A 20765-nucleotide genomic window follows, 5' to 3' on the forward strand; every position below is an offset into this window, starting at 1 on the left:
CTAAGAGAACAATTATATTTACACTTCATGTAAAAAAGGAACAATAAATAAATAAAATATTTTTATTACATACACATATCTTAAAATAAAGCCTGGCTGAATTCAACAGGATTTAGAAATTTACATAAAGTTTGAGCCCAAATCTCAAACCATTTTAGTTTATATTCTTGGGGTAAATGATGTAACAATAAAAAAGGAAACATGAATATTTTATAACTGCTTGGCGGTGAAATCCTGCATGTGTGTGTTAAGCAAGATTCCCTATGTTTTGAAAAGCAGGCCAGCATGAGCAGAGTATGAATTAAAGCGGTCCCATCATTTAGAGGTGTTATGTAGTTGCTTCAAAAGGTGTTTGTGTGTCTGTAGATGTGTGCATGCACAGCAACTTTGCTGACGTTCACATCAGAATTCTCTCACAGAAAAGCAGATAAAAGCTAGAAACAGCTGCATTAGGACTTTATAATGCTAAGTAGTTTGGTCTCTAATTGCAGAGGCCTTTAAACAATCTCAACTGTGGGGATTAGGGAATCTGTTTGAATAGTATAGCAGGGACAATGCATACTACAATAGGAAAGAAAAAATAAATTACAAGACAAATTTCCCTTTGATACTTAAAAGCACCATCTGCTTCTAAAAATGACATATATTAATTACTTAATGGAAGTCAGGCAGTTTCTTTTTTATTCTCTAGATATTGATCAAAGACCTTGAAAAGGATGCTGCAAAGCTGCAAGAGCAAGAAGGGTTGCCCACTGACGAAGAGCCTATTATAAATGTGCCACTTATTCATGCAAGGTATCTGTTTTTTAAAATTTATTCAATTATGAAAAAAAACTGAAAATGTTTTTAAAAGTTTTGTAAACCTTCTTGTATATGAATACAAAACGGCAAGAACTCTTAAGTCACTGACATTTTTGAGAAAATGATAGCATAAGAAATTGTAGAAAAGGTTAATAATATTACTAATTTCTAGAGTATCACAGAAAGCTGGTATTAAACTTGTACCAATAGTCATATTGACCAAATTGTGGATTGCCCCAATCAGTGCTAGGATTGTTTTTACCTGGTGCAAAGAGCTAATTTATCACACAAAGCAGAAAATTGCAACTTCTTTATTCTGTACAGCAACAAAGAGGTGTTCTTGGGATCCAAATCAAGAACCTCTTAAAAATACAGTAAATTACCATAGTTTTTATACATTTAAAAAAAACCCACACAAAATCACATCATAACTAGCAAGCAATAGGCAACAACTAGTAAATTATTCATAACATTGGTAGATGGTTTTCTCAGAAGTTGGGTTCATTACTAAAATATTGTAGCCCTTGTCCTTGTCCTTTTGTCTCTCATTGATAGCTGAGTATACATTTTCTAGATAATTTATCTACAAAAGGAAAAGGGAGTTAGCTTTAAATGTACTGCTCCTGGGGGAAAGGGTAGTACTTTTTTTTAATAATAGCAACCACATGATCTTTCCAGGAATTTGCAAGGCAGAGCAAGCTGCTAAAAGGGGAAAGAGGAAAAAAAATTGAATTTCTCTAACTCAAGCCAGCTATACCAGTCCTTCACTCACCTAATTGAAATGATGATACTATTGCTGCATGTAGGAATAATTTCTCTGCCCGCATTTAGATTTATCAATGAGGCACACTTAGTTCAGAGAAATACCTTGATAAGATTACATCTTTCTGTTTATTTGATTTGTGAGGCCAAATATTTTTTCATTCCTACTTTATAGCAAATGAAATTTTCTATTTTATCCCCTCTGGAAAGCTATTCTATAGAAACCATAGACAATCAGCAAGGTTAGCCATGAATAACTCAGAAATAACTTCAGAGAAGTACGTTATTTAGAAATAGACCTAAAAATTAAACAGGCTTAAGTGTGCCTAAAGTGGCCCTTCTCCAGAATGCAATCTTGGGTTTTATTATGCTTGAATGCAAGTAATATGAACTTTCATTCAGACCATCTAGCAGTAATTATTTTCTGCCTTGAAGGATGTTGCTTTGAAAATATCATCACTGTAACCAAATCTGGAAGGACTTTTTCCGTTATGTCTTTACAGAGATTGCCATATAATTGGAATGATGTATTACAGCTTGAAAATTCTATTTTTATTTGAAGTAGCAGGATTAAACATTTCAAGACATTACTGAATGTTTTGATTTTTTGTACCATAGGATCTATTATTTTCTGGAAGGCATACAATTATGACATTGTAAAGGTTCCTAAATTGAATGTAGCAATTATATTATGTAAGAATAACTTAATAAAGAAAAAACTTCTCAGAAAGCTTTTATGTTTATTATTCTGATTAATTATTAAAATGCATTAATATCCAAATGCATACTGTACATATATGCAGGTTTTCTCTGAATTTTGGTGTGCTAAAATAATTTTCAGTATAACTGAAACTGGATACATGTAAATAAGCTTTTACAATTATAATGTATGTGCTAGGACTGAGTCACAATAGAAAAAATGTTATTTTAACATGCAGGATATTCTAGAAAAAAATGCATTGGCTTCATTTAGAGAAAATTAAATTCAGTTTCATTTAAATCCATGACACATGTAAGTTATAATAAATTAAAAAAATTTATTACCACTTTATCTATTACACACACCATATTTTCACCAATTGTTATTATATGAATACTACTATTTCAAACATGGTGAACTTCCACTAAACTATCAGTATATTTATTTAATTTGAATATGTTTTAATATTTTTTAGAGTGTACAACTATGATCCAATTAGTCAATTTAAGAATATTCGAGCTAATTGCTATGGGAAGTACGTTGCTTTACGTGGGACTGTTGTGCGTGTTAGTAACATTAAACCTATCTGCACCAAGATGGCCTTTATATGCAGTACCTGTGGAAATACTCAGGGTTTTCCTCTCCCTGATGGAAAATACACTCTTCCAACAAAGGTAATGAAATGCCCTCAAATCAAAAGTGCTACCTCCTACTTTTTTCTGAGTAGTATGTAAAGTAATACGTTTTTGGGATGGGTCGTTTACTGCACATTTAAGGACATGAATCATACCCTGATGAAGGGATTTTAAAAATTGTAATTCATTTTAAGTGTTTTTTTTAATGGAAATACAAATTAATCAAGGCTAAGTGCAAGCCTCCCCAAAACAAACACAACAAATGTGGCTCACAGCAAATAAAGTTATGGTATAAACTTTTTTTTGTACTAAATTTGACCATTAATGTGTTTCAGTGTTCTTTGCCTGAATGTCATGGACGATCCTTCACTGCAGATAGAAGTTCTCCTTACACAATTACAGTGGACTGGCAGTCAATTAAGTAAATATATAATGTTACCCTAATATTTTGGAAGTTTAGAAATTTAGATTATTTACAGTAAAAGTAAGGAATTAATTATACACTCTCTTTTATTGTACATTACATTACATTTACTAACATTGATTACATTGACTAACAATTCCATTCAAAGAAAAAAAACCCTCATTTTATCTATAAACTTATCCTTGATCCAGAGACAGTCATCTCCTTTTTCTGTAAGATTGGTATTGTGAGAAATCTAGATTAAACTCTGGCTATTTGTACTTCTCCTTTCTCCATAATGCATGTGTGTGTGTTTCTGAAGATGTGTGGGTGCATATTTTAAGAAAGGTTTTGTGGATTTTTGATTCATCATTCATTTAAACCTATCTTCCGTTCTGAGAAGTGTTTGCCAAAAATGTATTGGTGCTCTAAAACCAAAAGAAAAACAATGTTTGTTTTGACCTACCTATATATGCTCAATATTTTATAAATCTTAATTCACCACCGCCAGTGGTATCACGTCTTTTTTTTATTATTAACTTGGTATTCCAGAATTCAAGAACTCATGTCAGATGATCAGCGAGAAGCTGGGAGAATTCCTCGAACAATAGAATGTGAATTGGTTCATGATCTTGTGGATAGTTGTGTTCCAGGCGATGTGATTACTGTCGCAGGAATTGTCAAGGTATCGAACACGGAAGAAGGTGAACTATATCAACTTTTATGTATATTTTGTGTACAGTACTTTTATGTACAGTATTTTATCAATTTTGGAAAATGGCTATTAATTTAGTTTATCTGTATATTTGTATTTTTCCCAATTAGTGGGCCAAAGCAAAACTTAATGTCAAAGATTACAGCCACAAGATTTAAATTAAAACAGTATATTAGTACACAACTACCTGAAAGTGTTTCCAGAGAGAAACTGCTCTTAGTTCTTTCCTTCTGGGTAGTGAGGGGAGCTGAAGCCAAGAGGTGTTGTATTTTTAGTGGCAGAGCAGTCTTCAGGAACAGTGTCCTTCATAGCATTCAAGATGGTGAAAATTCAACATTTTGTAACTAAACACGGAGTTTTAGCCATTTTTGTATTTTTATCTTACAGTTACTTTATCTTAGTTTACTTGGATCTTATAGCTTATTTTATTTACTGGATTTTAAGATTTATTGTGGCTGTTTTAATGTTTCTCCATCATATAAGCCTCCAAATATCACTTAGATTATGGTGGGGCACAAATGCACTAAAATAAATAAATTTAAAAAAACCACACACACACACACACACACACACTTTACAAAACAGGGCAGATAAAGCCATTTAATAAAGGAAAATATGTTTAGCTCAAGGTTGACGTTTCATTACCCAAACCAGGTAACATCCTAAGTTACATCTTAAAGCCGAAAGATGATCATGATCTTTCTATTGATATTTTAACAGGAGCATCAAGAAATAAAAATGATAAATGTGTCTTCCTATTATACATTGAAGCAAACTCTATCAGTAATACAAAAGGCCAGAAAATCAAGAATTACGAACATGGATTAAACCAACAAGGATGCATGGAGTTTTCACTTAAAGATCTATATGCAGTCCAAGAAATCCAAGCTGAAGAGAATCTGTTCAAGCTTATTGTCAGGTATGTCATTTATTGCAAGTCAGGGGATTTATTTTATTTGCCTCCATGTTTCTGCCAACCTATTTTGAGTATTTACATATGGAGTACATGTTCTTTTGCACAGAAAAAACATTGTGTAAAACATCAGTTATTACATGTTTCTGAATCTCTAACATCTTCAAAACAGGAACATGATGTTTAGAAAAGAACATCAGAGATTGGACCATTACAAGATATTCTTAATATTCATGAAAGGATAACTACAGGTTGCCTCTAGCATTTAATTTGGTAGGAGTCACAATGTTCTAAACATCACATCAAAACAAACAATCCAAGCAATTATAATATTTAATGTGTTCTACACATGCTATTTATCCTTCCTTCCGGGTATTCCAGAGCTTCAAGATCCTTGGTGCTCTCTAAGCTTGGTTGTTTTTTTGCAGACATTTCAATACCCAAACTAGTCTAATACCACTGATGATATTACCTAGGTTGGGTAACTAAACATCTGAAGCTACAAATAGTCTCCTTTCTTGGTATTTTAGAACTGGATTGAAAATAGGGCTTAGAGAACAGGACATAGAAAGTCCCCACCCAAGTTAAGAACCTAGAATAATTAAATAGTGTTATTGTCGGGAAATCCAGTGTGACTATAAGTTAGTCTTTTTTGGACCCATGCTCGGGCTGGTAACCCATCCATGGAATTGGCAACTGCACAATAGTTTGCCTTTTCCTTCTTCATGAGCAGTAGTTTAATTTCCCAATAAATCTTACAGGTCTGGGATATCCTGTCTCACACCTAACTACTAACCAAGCCTGATCTTGCTTAGTTTCCAAGTCAGATAAGTTAGCAAGTGCTATTGCTGGTGCCTGACGATAGTAAATTGTAATTCTGTTTTAGAGAACTTTCTCCCCCCAAAAAGCCTATAACAACAATGGAGGATCCGTCCTACCACATCCATCAGGTATATAAGATCTATAAATCAGCAAAACAAGAAAATTTAGGTGTTTTAAGTATGATAATAGAACTATTGAGGGCAAGCATGGTACAAATGTTAAGCTGTTTGATTGGTGTTGGAGAACTGCAAGGTCAAGTCCACTTATGGCTTTGTAAGTGACTTGGAGCCAATCATCCTCTGTTAACTCCACCTTTCTCACAGATAATGTTTTGGTTGAGAAAAATAGGAGGGAAAGTTATGTCTCCCGTCTCCCCCCCTCCCCCCAATATGAAAGGCAAGATATAAATCTGACAATAAATATTTGTAAAATGTCTTACCGCCCTGTTGAACTGATAGAAATGCAGTAAAGAGCTTACCATGAGTTACAGCATCGTAGGAAATGGCAGATAATGCTACCCTCTGTGCTGCTGGCAAAATATGGCACTGTTGAAAAGCTTCAGATGTAGAAGGTGATATCAGTTATACTATTTATGACATCACAAACACCATTGTGGACAAATCATGAGGCTTAAAAAGATTATAATGTGTCCACTGACAATCTGTCTTTTAAATATTATTTCCAGTCTACAACTGATTTAATACTAGGCTACAATGATTTATTCATGTTGTTTGTTATCTAAAAGGATAGTCTAAGAGTACAGTACAAGAATTCTTTTTGTGTAACAAGTAAACATTTATACATGTTGGAAATCCTATCCATTCTAAAAGATAAAGTCTTAGACACCTAAACTTAATTACATTTAACTTGAATTGATTTCAGTGGCATAATAAATAATTTATTAGATTTAGCATAGCTACCTACTCCAAAAGGCTCTGGGCAGCTTTAATGTAGAAGTAAAAATTAAAAACATTGCAACAAAATGTTATTGCTACAATCATGATTAATTGCATAGCCAGCCAGATGTTTAGACTGGATTTGGCATAGGTATCCACCTACTGAGTCCTTCCTAAGGATCAGGGATAGGCAGATATTGATACTTGATGGTATTAAAGGTATCATCATAGGATGCAAGCTGTGTTTTGCAATTGACTGATAGTGTTTCAGATGTTTTGCGATTGCATATTACTATTTGCCTATTACTATTTGGTACATATTTGCTTTCTACTGCCACAGTCGTTCCACTTCTATCTGCAGGTCAAAGAGTAACTAATATCTAGTAGATGTTATTTTCTGAGTTTCTCTTTGCCCCACAATATATAATTGAGAAAACTTATTTTTCAAATATAGATTGTAGTCTTGCACATTCCTGTATTCTTGGCTGTTTGGGGTGTCCTCTCTCTAGTACAGTAATAATCTCATATTTTGCCTATGTGCTTTTAGAAGGCTATAGAATTTGATAGGGGAGAACCAGTTTGGTGTAGTGGTTAAAGTGCTGGCCTAGAATCCAACAGATTATGAGTTCTAGTCCTGCCTTGGGCATGAAAACCAGATGGGTGACTTTGGGCCAATCGCTCTCTCTCAGCCCTACCCACTTCACAGGATTGTTGCTCAGAGCAAAATAGAACGGAATATTGATATGTTTGCCACCTTGAGTAATATATGCAAAAGGATAATTCCCCCTCCATAGGTAATCCAGTATGCATCCATACTTAAGTAGTATTGCACAATGTACATGCTACATAATTCAGGTGAATGGTATTTCATTTGCATTCTTTTTATACAGAGTTTGTGAATAAATAGATTTGAAATACATAATCTTAAATATGTTTTTTCTGTTATATTTAACCTGGTAATACATTTTTTTTTTCTTCCTAGCTCTCTCTGTCCTACTATTTATGGTCATGAGGTAAGTAAACTCTAACGGAAATATTCAATGAATTGTATTCCAAATGCTTAGTAGAAAATAAAGTGTACTATGGGCCTAGTTTATAAAGTACATTTTAATTGTCTGCCAAGAAAATGTGAATGAGGTTATTGTTTCTGTGGTGTTTCTGTTATTGTAATCCCACTATTAGAATTACTAATATTATTCAGTATATCACAATTAAAATGAGTTTTAATTCCTCACATCTGATTTATGCTTGTTTTCAAGACCTTAATAAAAGTATATGGAAGGGTTCTGACAATATGCTAATAGCTACCTATAAAAATGCACCATTATTTTATTAAAATGATCCATGAATTAAAAAGTGCATAATGGTTAAAAAGACTTGTATGATAAAATAACATCCTTACTGTTCTGGCACGGTTGTGCTGTAAAAGATTTTGTAACAATTTTTGGAGGACTGTATTTGATGCTGTACTTCACAAGACTGAAAGAAACGAAACAAAGGGTTTTTTTTTAAAAATTGTCTGAACCTGGTATGTTACCATTTCATTTTATTTCTACTTCTGAAGAGTTAGAGGCTTCTTACAAATATTGATAGAGAATATTTGAAACATGTAGTACTTAGACTGAATTGTCCCTTGCAAATATTTTATGCGTTGCTATCTTGTGTCACAGGTAGTAAAAGCTGGTTTAGTGTTGGCATTATTTGGAGGATGCCAAAAATATATGGATGATAAAAACAGGATTCCTATTCGAGGGGATCCACATCTTCTCATGGTTGGAGATCCAGGACTGGGGAAAAGTCAGATGTTGCAAGTATGGATTCATTTGTTTATGCACGTAGCTTATTTTTTATGCTTAACTACCAAGTTTTTTTGAAATAGTATTTTGTAGCACTGGATATCGTATTATTTCAGAATAATTACATATATTCTTCTTTGGGCATTTTATTCTTTTTAATATAATTGGGTATGTTACCAATATGGGTAATGGTCTATAATATGCAAAGCTAGCCTTTTCAATTTGTTTCTTCAGGCTGTGTGCAATATTGCACCTCGTGGAGTATATGTCTGTGGCAATGCCACTACTACATCTGGTCTGACTGTAACACTGTCTCGAGACAGTTCCTCTGGAGATTTTGCACTAGAAGCTGGTGCTCTTGTACTTGGAGATCAAGGTATAGTGTTCTAGTGTATTTATCCGGATAAAAAAAACTATGTAAACCTTATAGATGGGCACATTTATGATAGTATAAACTTCCCTTTTACTGGAAGCTTGAGATGCAATCTTAACTGACAGGCATATCAAGGTGAAACTCGAAAAATTAGAATATTGTGCAAAAGTTCATTTATTTCAGTAATGCAACTTAAAAGGTGAAACTAATATATGAGATAGACTCATTACATGCAAAGCAAGATAGTTCAAGCCGTGATTTGTCATAAGTGAGATGATGTACTTTTCAAATATTGGGAAACAGAATGGGAAGAACCTGATGGGAGAAGTAAAACGCATAGGCAGTGCGTGATGGTTACATAAAAGTGATGATTACATAAAAGCAAGAAATACTTATATAGGCAGATACTTTGAGCTAAATTCCCCTCTTGTTCATGTCGGAGGTACCATGTAAGGCGATTTTTGGATTGAAAACATTAGCTGGTGACATCACTGCTGTCCGCCGCTGTCCAGGGTGGTGGTGCCTGTGAAGGCTCTTGTCCCCATCAAGGAGCTGGAGTGGAGGGATGACAGCTCACCCTGATATGCAACACTCTGATCTTGAACGTGGGCTTGGTAACTCCAACCCAGCGTCCTAACCACCTGAGCAAGTGTGCTCCTGAGAGCTAAACTGGTTACATATTTTATTTCATTTTAAGAATTCCCCACTCCTTTCTAACACTGAAGATTTACTTAGTCTGGTAATAAAACATCTTCAGGCAAACAACCGAGCTTAGAGGGCACCAAGGAGTCCACTGCTGATACGATTGGCTGTATTGAGTTTTCCATATAAGTTACAAAAAACTATTAAACAAAGCACATGCCTAACATCATGTGATCTGCAATTCAAGTATCATTCAGAAACTTATTTCATGAGAATCGAGGAATTCCTGTTATCCTGAAAAAAATACAAGCTCTAAATAAAGTGTAGCATAATAATATATACAAAAAAATATTAATAATAAGCATTATTTAGGAATTCTAAGAACCTATTAGTTCAGTTGTGTTCTTTAAATGCCTACCGTGAAAGATTTTACCTCTTAGTGAAAAGGATATTCTTAATTTAAATACTAATTTTTTCCCTGAATAAATTTCATTTTGAACATGATGGGTTTTATATCAGCATTCTTCTCAGAATTAAATAATTGCCTTGCTTACTTTGTAATTATTTTTCTTTTAAGGTATATGTGGAATTGATGAGTTTGATAAAATGGGGAGCCAGCACCAAGCTTTGCTGGAAGCTATGGAACAGCAAAGTATTAGTCTTGCTAAGGCTGGCATTGTTTGCAGCTTGCCAACAAGGACATCCATTATAGCTGCAGCAAATCCAGTTGGGGGTCACTATAACAAAGCCAAAACTGTATCTGAGAATTTAAAGTAAGTACAGTATTTTCAAAATGTCTGCTTTATAGTTTACAAAACAAAAAAGTAAAGAATTTCTAATAACATTAATGTTGTGTAAATTCTGAAGCATATTCAGTTCTTTGAGGTAGAACTATAGTACTGTACTGGATTTGTTTATTTTTTTCCATGTAGGATGGGAAGTGCTTTGTTATCCCGATTTGACTTGGTATTCATACTGCTGGATGTTCCAAATGAAGATCATGATCATTTGCTTTCGGAACATGTGATGGCGATGAGAAATAGAAAACAGACTGGATGTAGCAGTGCTACTGTGACTCGTGAGCATTCTCAGAATTCAAATATATCAGTCCTTGAAGTTCATTCAGACAAACCACTAGCAGAGAGATTAAAGGTAAAATATTTATTCATGTTTTGACTTACTATATCTTATCATTGGGGAATGTTGATGATGTCTGGAAAAAAGGATATATCTAGTACATTTGAAATAAATTGTTTTGAGATAAGATGTCTTGTATATTTAGTATGTTTGAGATAGGTTGAGTATAGTTATTAGAGGAATACAATACTCCTTTTTTGCTACAGCATAGTTTGCAAATTTAACATAGCTTTATGGGGACTGAATTATTTCTTTTCTTTCTGTTCTTGAAACTGCTGGCCTCATAGGGTAATCTAGAAAGTGTAAAAAAAGTTAGAAATTCTGTAATATATGAAAAGAATAAATGGAAATTAGCAATATCAAATGCACATATAAATAAAAATAATAGCAAAGTCTTTATAAAAGTAACTTTCTTTGAAGTTTTTAGTCAAGTGTTTCAGTTTCTGCTTGGAAGAAATAAGCTTTTGGGTAAACGCTCTATGAGAGCTAAAGGGACGGCAGTTCCAGTGGACAAAGCACTGGGGAGGTAGATCTCAATTATTAAACTTTATTTTTGTACAGTGCTTTAACACTCCAATATGAGAATTCATGTAACAAATGTACAATAGTCTGTGTTATGATTACTTTTTTGTGCTTCTGAGGTTGAGGTGGGAGATTAACGTGTCGTTAGATTCTCTTTGAGGACTATTATAGCTCCTATCTGCTCATACCATTTATTTTTTCCAGTTGAAATGGAATATTATAATGTCTAAATAGTATTTTTAACTGTTAGCTTATTCCAGGAGAAAACTGCGACCCAATTCCACATCAGCTGTTAAAGAAATATGTTGGCTATGCAAGGCAATATGTTCATCCCAAGCTATCTCCAGAAGCTGCTCAGATACTTCAGAAATTCTATCTTGAGCTCAGACAACAAAGTCAAAGAGCAGATAGTACACCCATCACAACACGACAGCTGGAATCATTGATCCGCCTTACTGAGGTACTTCTTCATTTTATAACTGTTACTAAGAATTTTATAGTAGGTGCATTTTGACAGCCCAAAGTACTGGATTTTAAAACATGGAGACTATAATGCAGAATTTTTTTTATGTTGACATATCTGGTTTATTTTAAATGACACATGTTGATGCCACCTGACATTGAAAATGGATCAAATTTAAATATTTTTGTGACTTGAGGAAAACCAATGTTTCTACCATTTTTTGTGGAAACATATAGTACCCATGGTACCATAAATAAATAAACTGGCATCTGATCTATACATATACGGATGTATATAAATACATGAAGACACCCATATCTATCAACATTGACTTAAAGGCACCAAAAACAAAGAAATGAAAAAATAAGGAGGGAGTGGCCCAGATACCTTGGAGCTGTTCCATAGGAGAGAACGCATCACTAAATAGATTCAAGCCAAGGGGCGCTGGAGGTGGCATTCTGTCTTTAGGAAAACGTACTTCTCTCCGCAAATCTTACTGGTACAGACAGATTCAAAACAGTTGCTGCCGCAGCATGGAGGCCAGTACAACAACATCACTCTCCACTTGTCCTTCAAACCTAGCCTAAAAATAGCACCTCACATCCAGTTATCTATGGAGCAGTACCAGTTGCCTCCTGTAGTATCTTGTAGATGACAAATTGTCTGTCCACCTTATTTACCTTGGAGTTATAACTGATACATCTGAAAAACAGATAGGCATATCCCCAAGAAGGAAATTTTCTCCCAAATGTCAGTGATATATGCCAAGCTCGCCTTTTCATCCAAGATCAAATCATGGATGAGAATTTATTAAAGGCAGACCACAATATAAATAATGTTTATTCTAATTGCCAAGCCTTCTAAATTTTGAAGTACAGAATTTGTTCTTAGGTCAACTATGTATCATCCTTTAATGTAGGAGGTTTAACTGTTACAATATATGCAGAACACTTGTTTTGCTGCTAAACTATGGTTTCTCTAATATCTCTTTCCAATCTTTTTGAATTAACTGAAGTTTTAGTAGGATGGATATATTAGCTGTAGTCATTTTAATGTTTTAGTAATGAAAATCTTTATTTGCAATTCACCAGTTTGTACTGGCACGTTTTTGAAAAAAAGATTTCACAGAATTCAGAAACCTTGTGATAATAACGCAGTAATCAAACTGAAGAATAACTTTTCAGGTCTAGTGGAAATTTCTTTCTCAATTGGGGTGCTCAGTCATGGGACTTTGCTTGATATGGAATGTGAACTCAACCATTGATTTGTAAAACATGGTTTGTGGCTTAGTATTGTGTGTCAGCCCAGCTAAGCAAACTGTGTCTTATTCAATGAACTATTTTTTTAATATGAATGTGATTCTAACCATGCCGTTTCTGATCCAATTAAATATGGAGATTTGTATATAATATTAGCATTACTGCTTTTCTTTAAGGCACGATCAAGATTAGAGTTAAGAGAAAAGGCCACCAAAGAAGATGCTGAGGATGTTGTTGAAATAATGAAATACAGGTAATACAAAATTAAATACTACGGTAATAAAATAAAAATCTATGAGCTGTAACATACAAACTGAACAATATGCAAACTGATGCATTTTTCAGTGAATATAAATCAAAGTATTTTGAAAAATAATCCAAAGTAGAGTAACATGCATTCAATAAACCAAGCACAACCTGAGTAGAATTATAAAGTAAATGTGTTCTTTTATTAAGCTTGTTAAAACTCTGATTAAGGACAAATTCAAAGAAAGTTCTGTGCCTCATTTTCAGTTGTATTTTTCATTTTACTTTCTTGCTGACTACATACATTTTGGTTTACTCTTTTCCCAAGTATGTTAGGAACTTACTCTGATGAGTTTGGGAAATTGGATTTTGAGCGTTCTCAGCATGGTTCTGGAATGAGCAAAAGGTCACAAGGAAAGAAGTTTATTTCTGCCCTCCATCGTGTTGCAGAAAGAACTTATAACAACATTTTTGAGCTTCATCAACTCCGACAGGTTGCTAATGAATTAAATATGAAAGTAAGTTAAAATAAATATATACTCTAGAAGGATAAAATTAGCTATTGATGTTATCAGATATTGATATCACAGTTGGAAGAGAGAGGATTATTGTTGCTTCCAATGTCTATGGTTCTACTGATTGAAGTGATTCGGAGCTCGAGTTTTACTTTAGAAATGATATTTGAATTTGATATTACTGGTGTTAGCAATAACAATAGCACTTAAACTTATATACCGCTTAACAGTGCTTTACAGCAGTTTACCGAGTCAGCCTCTTGCCCCCAACAATCTGGGTCCTCATTTTACCCACCTCGGAAGGATGGAAGGCTGAGCCAGCCTTGAGCCTGGGGAGATTCGAACTGCCAAATTGCAGGCAGCCAACAGTCAGCAGAAGTAGCCTGCAGTACTGCACTCTAACCACTGCACCACCATGGCTCATTTTGAATGTAACTTGCACATAACAAAAACATATTTTGCTTAAGATGTTTTTTTTGTTATTGGATGTAGGTAATCTTTAGGCTATTTTAACGGAAAGTCCTTTAAAGTGGTATTGTTTCTGCAATATTTTACTATGTAAACACTAGTACAAATTATCTGCCCAATTTTCACTAACTGTGCTTAATCTATTTTGCTACATTTTAACTCCAGATTTCCATTAAACCTTTGTTTTTTTAAGTATAACATTTGAAATATTAATTGAAAAAATGAAATAGATTAAATATGACTAGGATACATTAAGAAGCCAAATTTAATGTAGTGGTTAAGGCACTAGGCTAGAAACCAAGATAATGGAATTTCTAGTTCTGCCTTAGGAACAAAGCCAGCTGAGTGGTCTTTGGCCAGTCTCTTTCGCTCAACCTTAGGAAGCAGGCCATGGCAAACCACTTCCAAAATCTTGCCAAGAAAACTGTGGGGATTCCTGGTAGTTGCGAGGAGTCACATTGACTCTAAGGTACCAAATAAACAAACCACTGCCTTATGGCATTGTTTCTTAAGTGGGGGTTCCTCAAGACTCTTTCAGAGGTCCACAGAATCAAAACCGTTTTCCTGCCCACGTTGAAAATTTATACAATATTAAATCTCATCAAACAATTATGAGAAGCAGCAACAGTAGTGAATGCCTCAGTATTAATTCTTTTATACTGCAAATATCAATAAAATATAACCCATTCAAACAAAATCTCTTTTGAGGTCCTGTATAATTTTAAAAAATGAGAAGGGGTCCTGAGAGAGAAAAAAAGTTTAAGAAACACCATCTCCTGAGATGTTGCGATATATAGATAGATAGATAGATAGATAGATAGATAGATAGATAGATAGATAGATAGATAGATAGATATAGATGTAGATTTGCTTCCTAGATGATTTAAGTGGAAAGTTTCCGTACCATTTTAAAGTTCCTCTCCAATTTTTTTTTAAAAATGGATCAACTTCTTAAAAACTCTTTCCAACACAATTCAATATTTTGTAGTTGGTCTTGATCACACAGCTATTGTTTTTTTTTTTTAGATGCCTGACTTTGAAAACTTCATTGCATCTTTAAATGATCAGGGTTATTTCTTGAAGAAAGGTCCGAGATTGTATCAGCTTCAGACAATGTGAAGTAGTTCAATACCTAAAGAGAACTGTGTACTAAGAAGAAGAATGAAACGCAGAGGATTGCAACTCATCTGTATTTCTTATTCAGCTGAATTCTTGCCTGCTAATACCAATATGAGAGTTTGTAGAATTCAGGCGTTGGTTAAAACGATCTGAAACAAGATTAATGTCAATGTAAAGAAGGGCAGAAGAAGGTGACTTCCCTACTCCTCTCCTTGACATCCCTGAAAAGGGTTATGTGAGAATCTGATAACACAGCTGGATGGTATGTGTTGTGATACAAAGGATATGGGAAATATTTCAAATACTGGATGAGGAAAGTGAAGGGGCTTTAATCATCTATGTATTGACATGAATCAACTCGTTTACTAATTATAATACTTTTGAAAGTGATATATATACCGTAATGTTTCAAACCATTCTTGTTAAAGTTTTGCCTGATTTGAGTAATTTTGTTAACCCTGTTATTGATTTATGAATATGGTCTATATTTTTAAGACAAACTGCACTTGCATTTATTTAGTCTTCTGTGAATGAGCAAAGTTCATGTTCTAAATATTATACCATTAAAAGAATACATTGTTGGATTATTTAAAACACCTAGTTTGGTAATTCTCCATTTGACAAAAAGTTGAGTATGCGTCAATATATATAACATTCCACCCATGAACCAAAAGGTTTTGTATGCGGAGAGCCATCTTAGTTTATTATCTTAGTGAAATGAAAGAGAAAGGATGCATGTCACATTGGGCAATGCAATAGCTGGACTTGGTATGGACAAATTTCTAGTGCTTTTTTTCCCATTGAGAAATAACAGTGGCATTGTCTGCCACTTGTGTAATATATGTATAATTTTCTATACAGTATTCTATACAATTTTCTATACAGTATTAGTTGATTTCATTTATTTATTTTTATTTATTTAGCAATTTTCTACATTGCCTATCACATCTAAGCAACTCGGGGCAGTGATATAAAACAATGTGATATAAAATGACCAAAAGGCAGAGTTATAAACAGTTTTAAAAGGTTAAAATGTGTAAGTTAAAAGTAAAAATCAAAGTTAAAAAGTTAACAGAGCTAATAGTTAGCAAGTCGAAGGGAAAACCCTTAAGCAACCAGCCATCCCCAGGGTTTCATAACATTCCTAGACACACACACACACACACACACACACACACACACACACTCCATGCTAATTGGCAAAGCCAGGTCTTAGCATCCTTCTGGAAAGCCAGAGAGTGGGCTTGCCTCACCTCTAGAGGTAGGAGGTTCTAAAGGGTGGGGGCAATGGCAGAGAAGGGCCTCTTCCTAGATCCTGCTGGTTGAAATTTTTTAACCAATGGGATCTGCAGCATATCTTCCCTGCCTTATGGGGAGGGGGTAAGGAAACAGGTTGATGGTTGTTCAGGTAACCGGTCTCATGTCATGAAAGACTTTAAAAGGAGTAATACCTTCAATTGGACCTGAAAGCAAACTGGCTCCAGTGAAGCTTGTGTAGCAAAGGTGTTAAATGCACTCCCTAAGGGTATCTGAAACTGCTCCAAATTTGGACAACCTTCCAGTCAGTAGTACATTTAAACACTTCCTTTGGCAGAGGTAACAGATTTCAAATAGATACATCTGGTTAAAAATCTTAATTGCTTTGGGAATGATTTCCACGGTTCATTGCAAAACTCTCATGTAAAATATTCTTAGACCTTTGATAGTGTTGTCTATCTAGATCAGGGATGTCAGACACGTGTCATCACGGCGGTGTCACATCAGGATTTTTTCCTCCTTCACTAAACTGGGACGTGGCCAGTGCGTGACACATCTGGCTCGCAATGGGAGTTTTGACAGCCCTGATCTAGATTTTCCCACAGATTTTCAACAGTGAAGTATGAAGACTGAATAGTGAGTCTTTCAAACATTTTCTTTCACATAGATGGTTGATGTGGTTATGTTTTGGACATTTTTTGTTTTGCTGAAATATTCAATGCCTTCTCGATTTCAATTTCTCTACTATTTTACATTTGGGGCTGATAAGAAAAGAAATTCAAAATCGCTGGATTGTGTCAGGTACCTATCCCTAGTCTAGAAGCTGTTTATCATTAAGGTTTTGGTAAGAAGGTGGAAAACAATGTATTTTAGCTGGCTTCATCTTTGTGATTTCTTGGCTAGGCTAGGGCTATCAAAACTGGGCTTCAAAAATCAGGTCACCAATCAGATGGCAACAAAATGAATAATGTACATTGCTGCCTGGTGGTTTTCTGGATTGTAGCAACCTAGATACAATAACTCTGCTCTTGATTCTATTCAACTGGCTGCCATGACTTCTGTCCCACAATTCTAGTAACTATCACCATTAGTGAGAAGTTTCACTGGTCATCTACAAATACTGTGTACTCCACTAACTATTTACAATAGATATAAATATGTATAAATATGCCATGTACATGAGCAGAGTATTTTCTTTAGATTTTGGAGGGCTTCTGAAAGATCTTCAACTTTTTAAAAACTGTTAGAAATGATGCCACTGATTTTTGGCAATGTGATTTATTGAGGGTTACAAAAATGGTATTCCATCCTAGCTTTACATAGCTCTAGGACTCCTGCTTACACAACCCTACATATTACATATTTTGCAGTAGTCAAGATTCTACCTCTCTCTATATATGTAGTTGTGGAAAATGAATTGAGAAAAAAAATACTAAGTTTGATTTGATATTAATGCCCTATTTTACTGCAACAGAGTCGGAAGTCCAGTTTTTTTTTTTACCTAATCCTTCCTCACTTTTCTTCTCCCTCCCCCCCTTTCTCCCCATTGTTTTCCTATTTTCTTTTGTATTTTGTACCTTATAACTCAATAAAAATGTTAATGAGGAAAAAGTCATCCAGCTGATTTTTTTTTTTTTTTTTGCCCAAGGCAGACCTATATCCCTCACGATTTCTAGCCTGGCATCTCCATCAAAGTGGTCCAGTTGTGGTAACCCAAACTTGGTTCTCGGTTCAATTATAATGTGGTGTTTTCAAAAAAAAAAAAGCTTAAGCTTCCACTGTACTAAACACGCACTAGGCGTGGAATTTATTAATGAAGAGATGACCGCACACAGCCCGCAGGAGCCACTTTTCCATCTTCGCCAGCAACGCTGCTGTCCCTTTAATAAGCGGGGTGCGCTCTTGCCGTAAAGAGCAGCGGGGGCGTCGTAAAAAGCGGGTTCGCCCGGAGCGTAAGGTAGAAGGTGGCGCGGAAGCGCGCTTGAATGGAAGAGGGAGACGGCCAGCGGCGGGGGGAGAGCAGGAGGGGAGGGGCATGTTTCAATTCTGCCCCTCCTCCTCCCCCTCTTCTTCTTCGTTGGTAGAAAGGTCTTTTCCCACCCCTCCCCCCCGCCCTGCCTCAACCAAGCCATGCTGACCGCGGCTTGGTTGGTCAAAGGCAGCGCTTGGGGGTGGGGTGTTCTGCGGAACGCGAGCGCAGGACGGGGCTTGAGGGCCACCGTAGCAGCAGCAGCAGCAGCCGCCGCCGCGAGGAGCCGAGGGGGAGGCAGCGGCAAGTCCTGGAGCGGCCCTCGAGCCGTGCTGGCGGCGGCCTCCTCCAGCAGCCTGGCGGAGTGTCGCTCGCCGTCTTGCCCGGGCGCGGGGCGACGTCTGCTACTGCGCGTGCGCCCGGCCAGCCCCAAGCACCTTCTAGGCACTGCGGCTTGGGCGCCCCCTTTCGGTTGCTCTTCCGGCGGACTTGGGCAGCTTCACTGCTCGCGCGCCGGCTGCGGGGGGGCGGCTCGGCGGCGCGCGGCGGAGTCCACGGAACGACCCGATGCTGGCAAAGCGGAGCAGAGCAAAGGATTCGCCGAACTGGTAGGGGCGGGCAATGGGCAGGCGGCTCCTTTCCCCACCCTCCCTCGGCGGCTTCTTCCCTTCCGTCCCCGTTGACAGGACGGTCCCTATGAAATGCAGGTTGTAGCGCTTCACAGGCAGCGGGGCTGACCCAGTGGACCGCGCACCCGGTAAAAGAATTCTTTCAAAAGTTCTGCAAAGTAGAAATCTCGCCTTGGCTTTTGGGCTGCCCCACTCCCCTCCCCATGCAGGGGGAAATAATCCCGAGCGAATATTTGCCATCTCAAGCGATGCCCCCAGGAATCAAGACTGACCTCTGCAAGTACTTTCGTGTGAAAAAGTAAACTCGCTTTTGATGGGTCCTCCCTAGTTTAGTTTACTGCATTGAGCTGCATTGCAACTCGTGGAACGAAATTAACATCAAAAGAAAGAAAGAAAGATTTCACTTTCTGGAGAAGGTCCCCTGGCCTCTTCTTCCCCTTTGATGTGTGCGCTTTTGAACCACTTCCATTTCCCCATATTCGTGGTTGTGCGGATCATATCACTGGCGTGTGTGAAATTGCCCTCATTGTGTGGTTTTCGTGCTGAGAAAGTCAGCTATATACAGGTAGTCCCTGGCTTACGACCACAAAGGAGCCCAAAACCTATGTTGCTAAGTGAGAAATTTGTTAAGTGAGTGTTACGCGCCCCTGTTACGACCTTTCCTGCCACAGTTGTTAAGTGAATCAGTGCAGTTGTTAAGGTAGTAACACGGTTGTTAAGGGAATCTGATTGCCTCGTTGACTTTGCTGGTCAGAAGATTGCAAAAGGGATGACCCCCGGGACACTGCAACCTTCATAAATGTGAGTCAGTTGCCAAGAATTTTGATCACATGACCATGGGGATGCTGCAATGGTTGTAAGTGTGAAAAATGGTTGTAAGTCACTTTTTTTGGTGCGGTTGTAACTTTGAATGGTCACTAAGCAAACTGTTGTAAGGTAGTCGTAGACTTAACAAGAGTTCATTTGGTGACTGATGGCTGGAACTTTGAGGACCGGTTGTAAATACCACTCATTCAGTGTCATCGTAAATTCAAAGAGTCACTGAACAAGTAATCGCCAAATGAGAATCGCCCATAACTTTGGCTGATGTGCTCATCATTTAATGGTGAAGTATATAAATAGTGGTTTAAATCCACACACGAGCTAAAAATGGTTATGGTATAAGATATATAATGTGGTCATGCCTGTCCTTCAATTACTAAAGCATAATTTACTGGTTTGCATGAATTGGTGTGCTATGGTAAGGGAGCTATGGCTACATATGTTACAAGGCACTGTAACTTTTTGGAAATAAAGAAGAATTACTTCTCATAATCCAGAGACCATGCATTTATCTGAAACAAACTCTAGGATTCAAACACACACACCCTCCCAGGAATAATTTATCTTTAAAACTGGAGAGGCCTCCTCAATTCATGAAGAGTATGGTGATGGATTTGAGCAAGGGAACCCTCTGAAATTCACCATACTGCCTTCTTTGGAGGACAAAACCTGTGCTTGTCTAAGGTTAACAGTTATTTGGAGGCACTAGGTCTTATTTTTGGGGGAGGGGATGTCATCCACTGACTTAACTTCACTTGTGCACGTCGCCCCTGGCCTCCTTTTCACTGTCAAGAGGCCTTCAGGAACTTTTTCTGCGGCCGGCAAGGCTTTCCTGAAGGCCTCTGCTGCCAATAACAGAGCTCTGGATCGATCCAGAACTTCGTTATCAGCTACAGAGGCC

At 36.6% G+C, this 20765-nt stretch overlaps 1 protein-coding gene across 4 annotated transcripts in view; it reads left to right on the plus strand.

Moving 5' to 3' along the window:
• Positions 1-20765, plus strand: part of LOC113442643 (DNA helicase MCM8) — a 42669-nt gene that overhangs the window by 4728 nt on the left and 17176 nt on the right. For 2 of the 4 annotated variants that reach the window (XM_026710350.2, XM_087918917.1), the window contains exons 6-19: positions 692-795; positions 2739-2937; positions 3234-3319; positions 3854-4005; positions 4737-4935; positions 7630-7660; positions 8318-8458; positions 8678-8819; positions 10036-10231; positions 10391-10610; positions 11368-11577; positions 13016-13092; positions 13414-13603; positions 15095-15778. In XM_026710350.2, the coding sequence (XP_026566135.2) occupies positions 692-795; positions 2739-2937; positions 3234-3319; positions 3854-4005; positions 4737-4935; positions 7630-7660; positions 8318-8458; positions 8678-8819; positions 10036-10231; positions 10391-10610; positions 11368-11577; positions 13016-13092; positions 13414-13603; positions 15095-15187 (2040 nt within the window). In that variant the 3' untranslated portion in view covers positions 15188-15778. Of the gene's footprint in view, positions 1-691; positions 796-2738; positions 2938-3233; positions 3320-3853; positions 4006-4736; positions 4936-7629; positions 7661-8317; positions 8459-8677; positions 8820-10035; positions 10232-10390; positions 10611-11367; positions 11578-13015; positions 13093-13413; positions 13604-15094; positions 15779-18363; positions 19022-20765 lie in introns of those variants that run through there. The other 2 variants (XM_087918932.1, XM_026710362.2) reach the window with 2 other exon arrangements.

This window comes from Pseudonaja textilis, chromosome 1, assembly GCF_049901715.1.
Source record: "Pseudonaja textilis isolate UNSWEBS1 chromosome 1, rPseTex1.2, whole genome shotgun sequence".
Taxonomy (NCBI): Eukaryota; Metazoa; Chordata; class Lepidosauria; order Squamata; family Elapidae; genus Pseudonaja; species Pseudonaja textilis.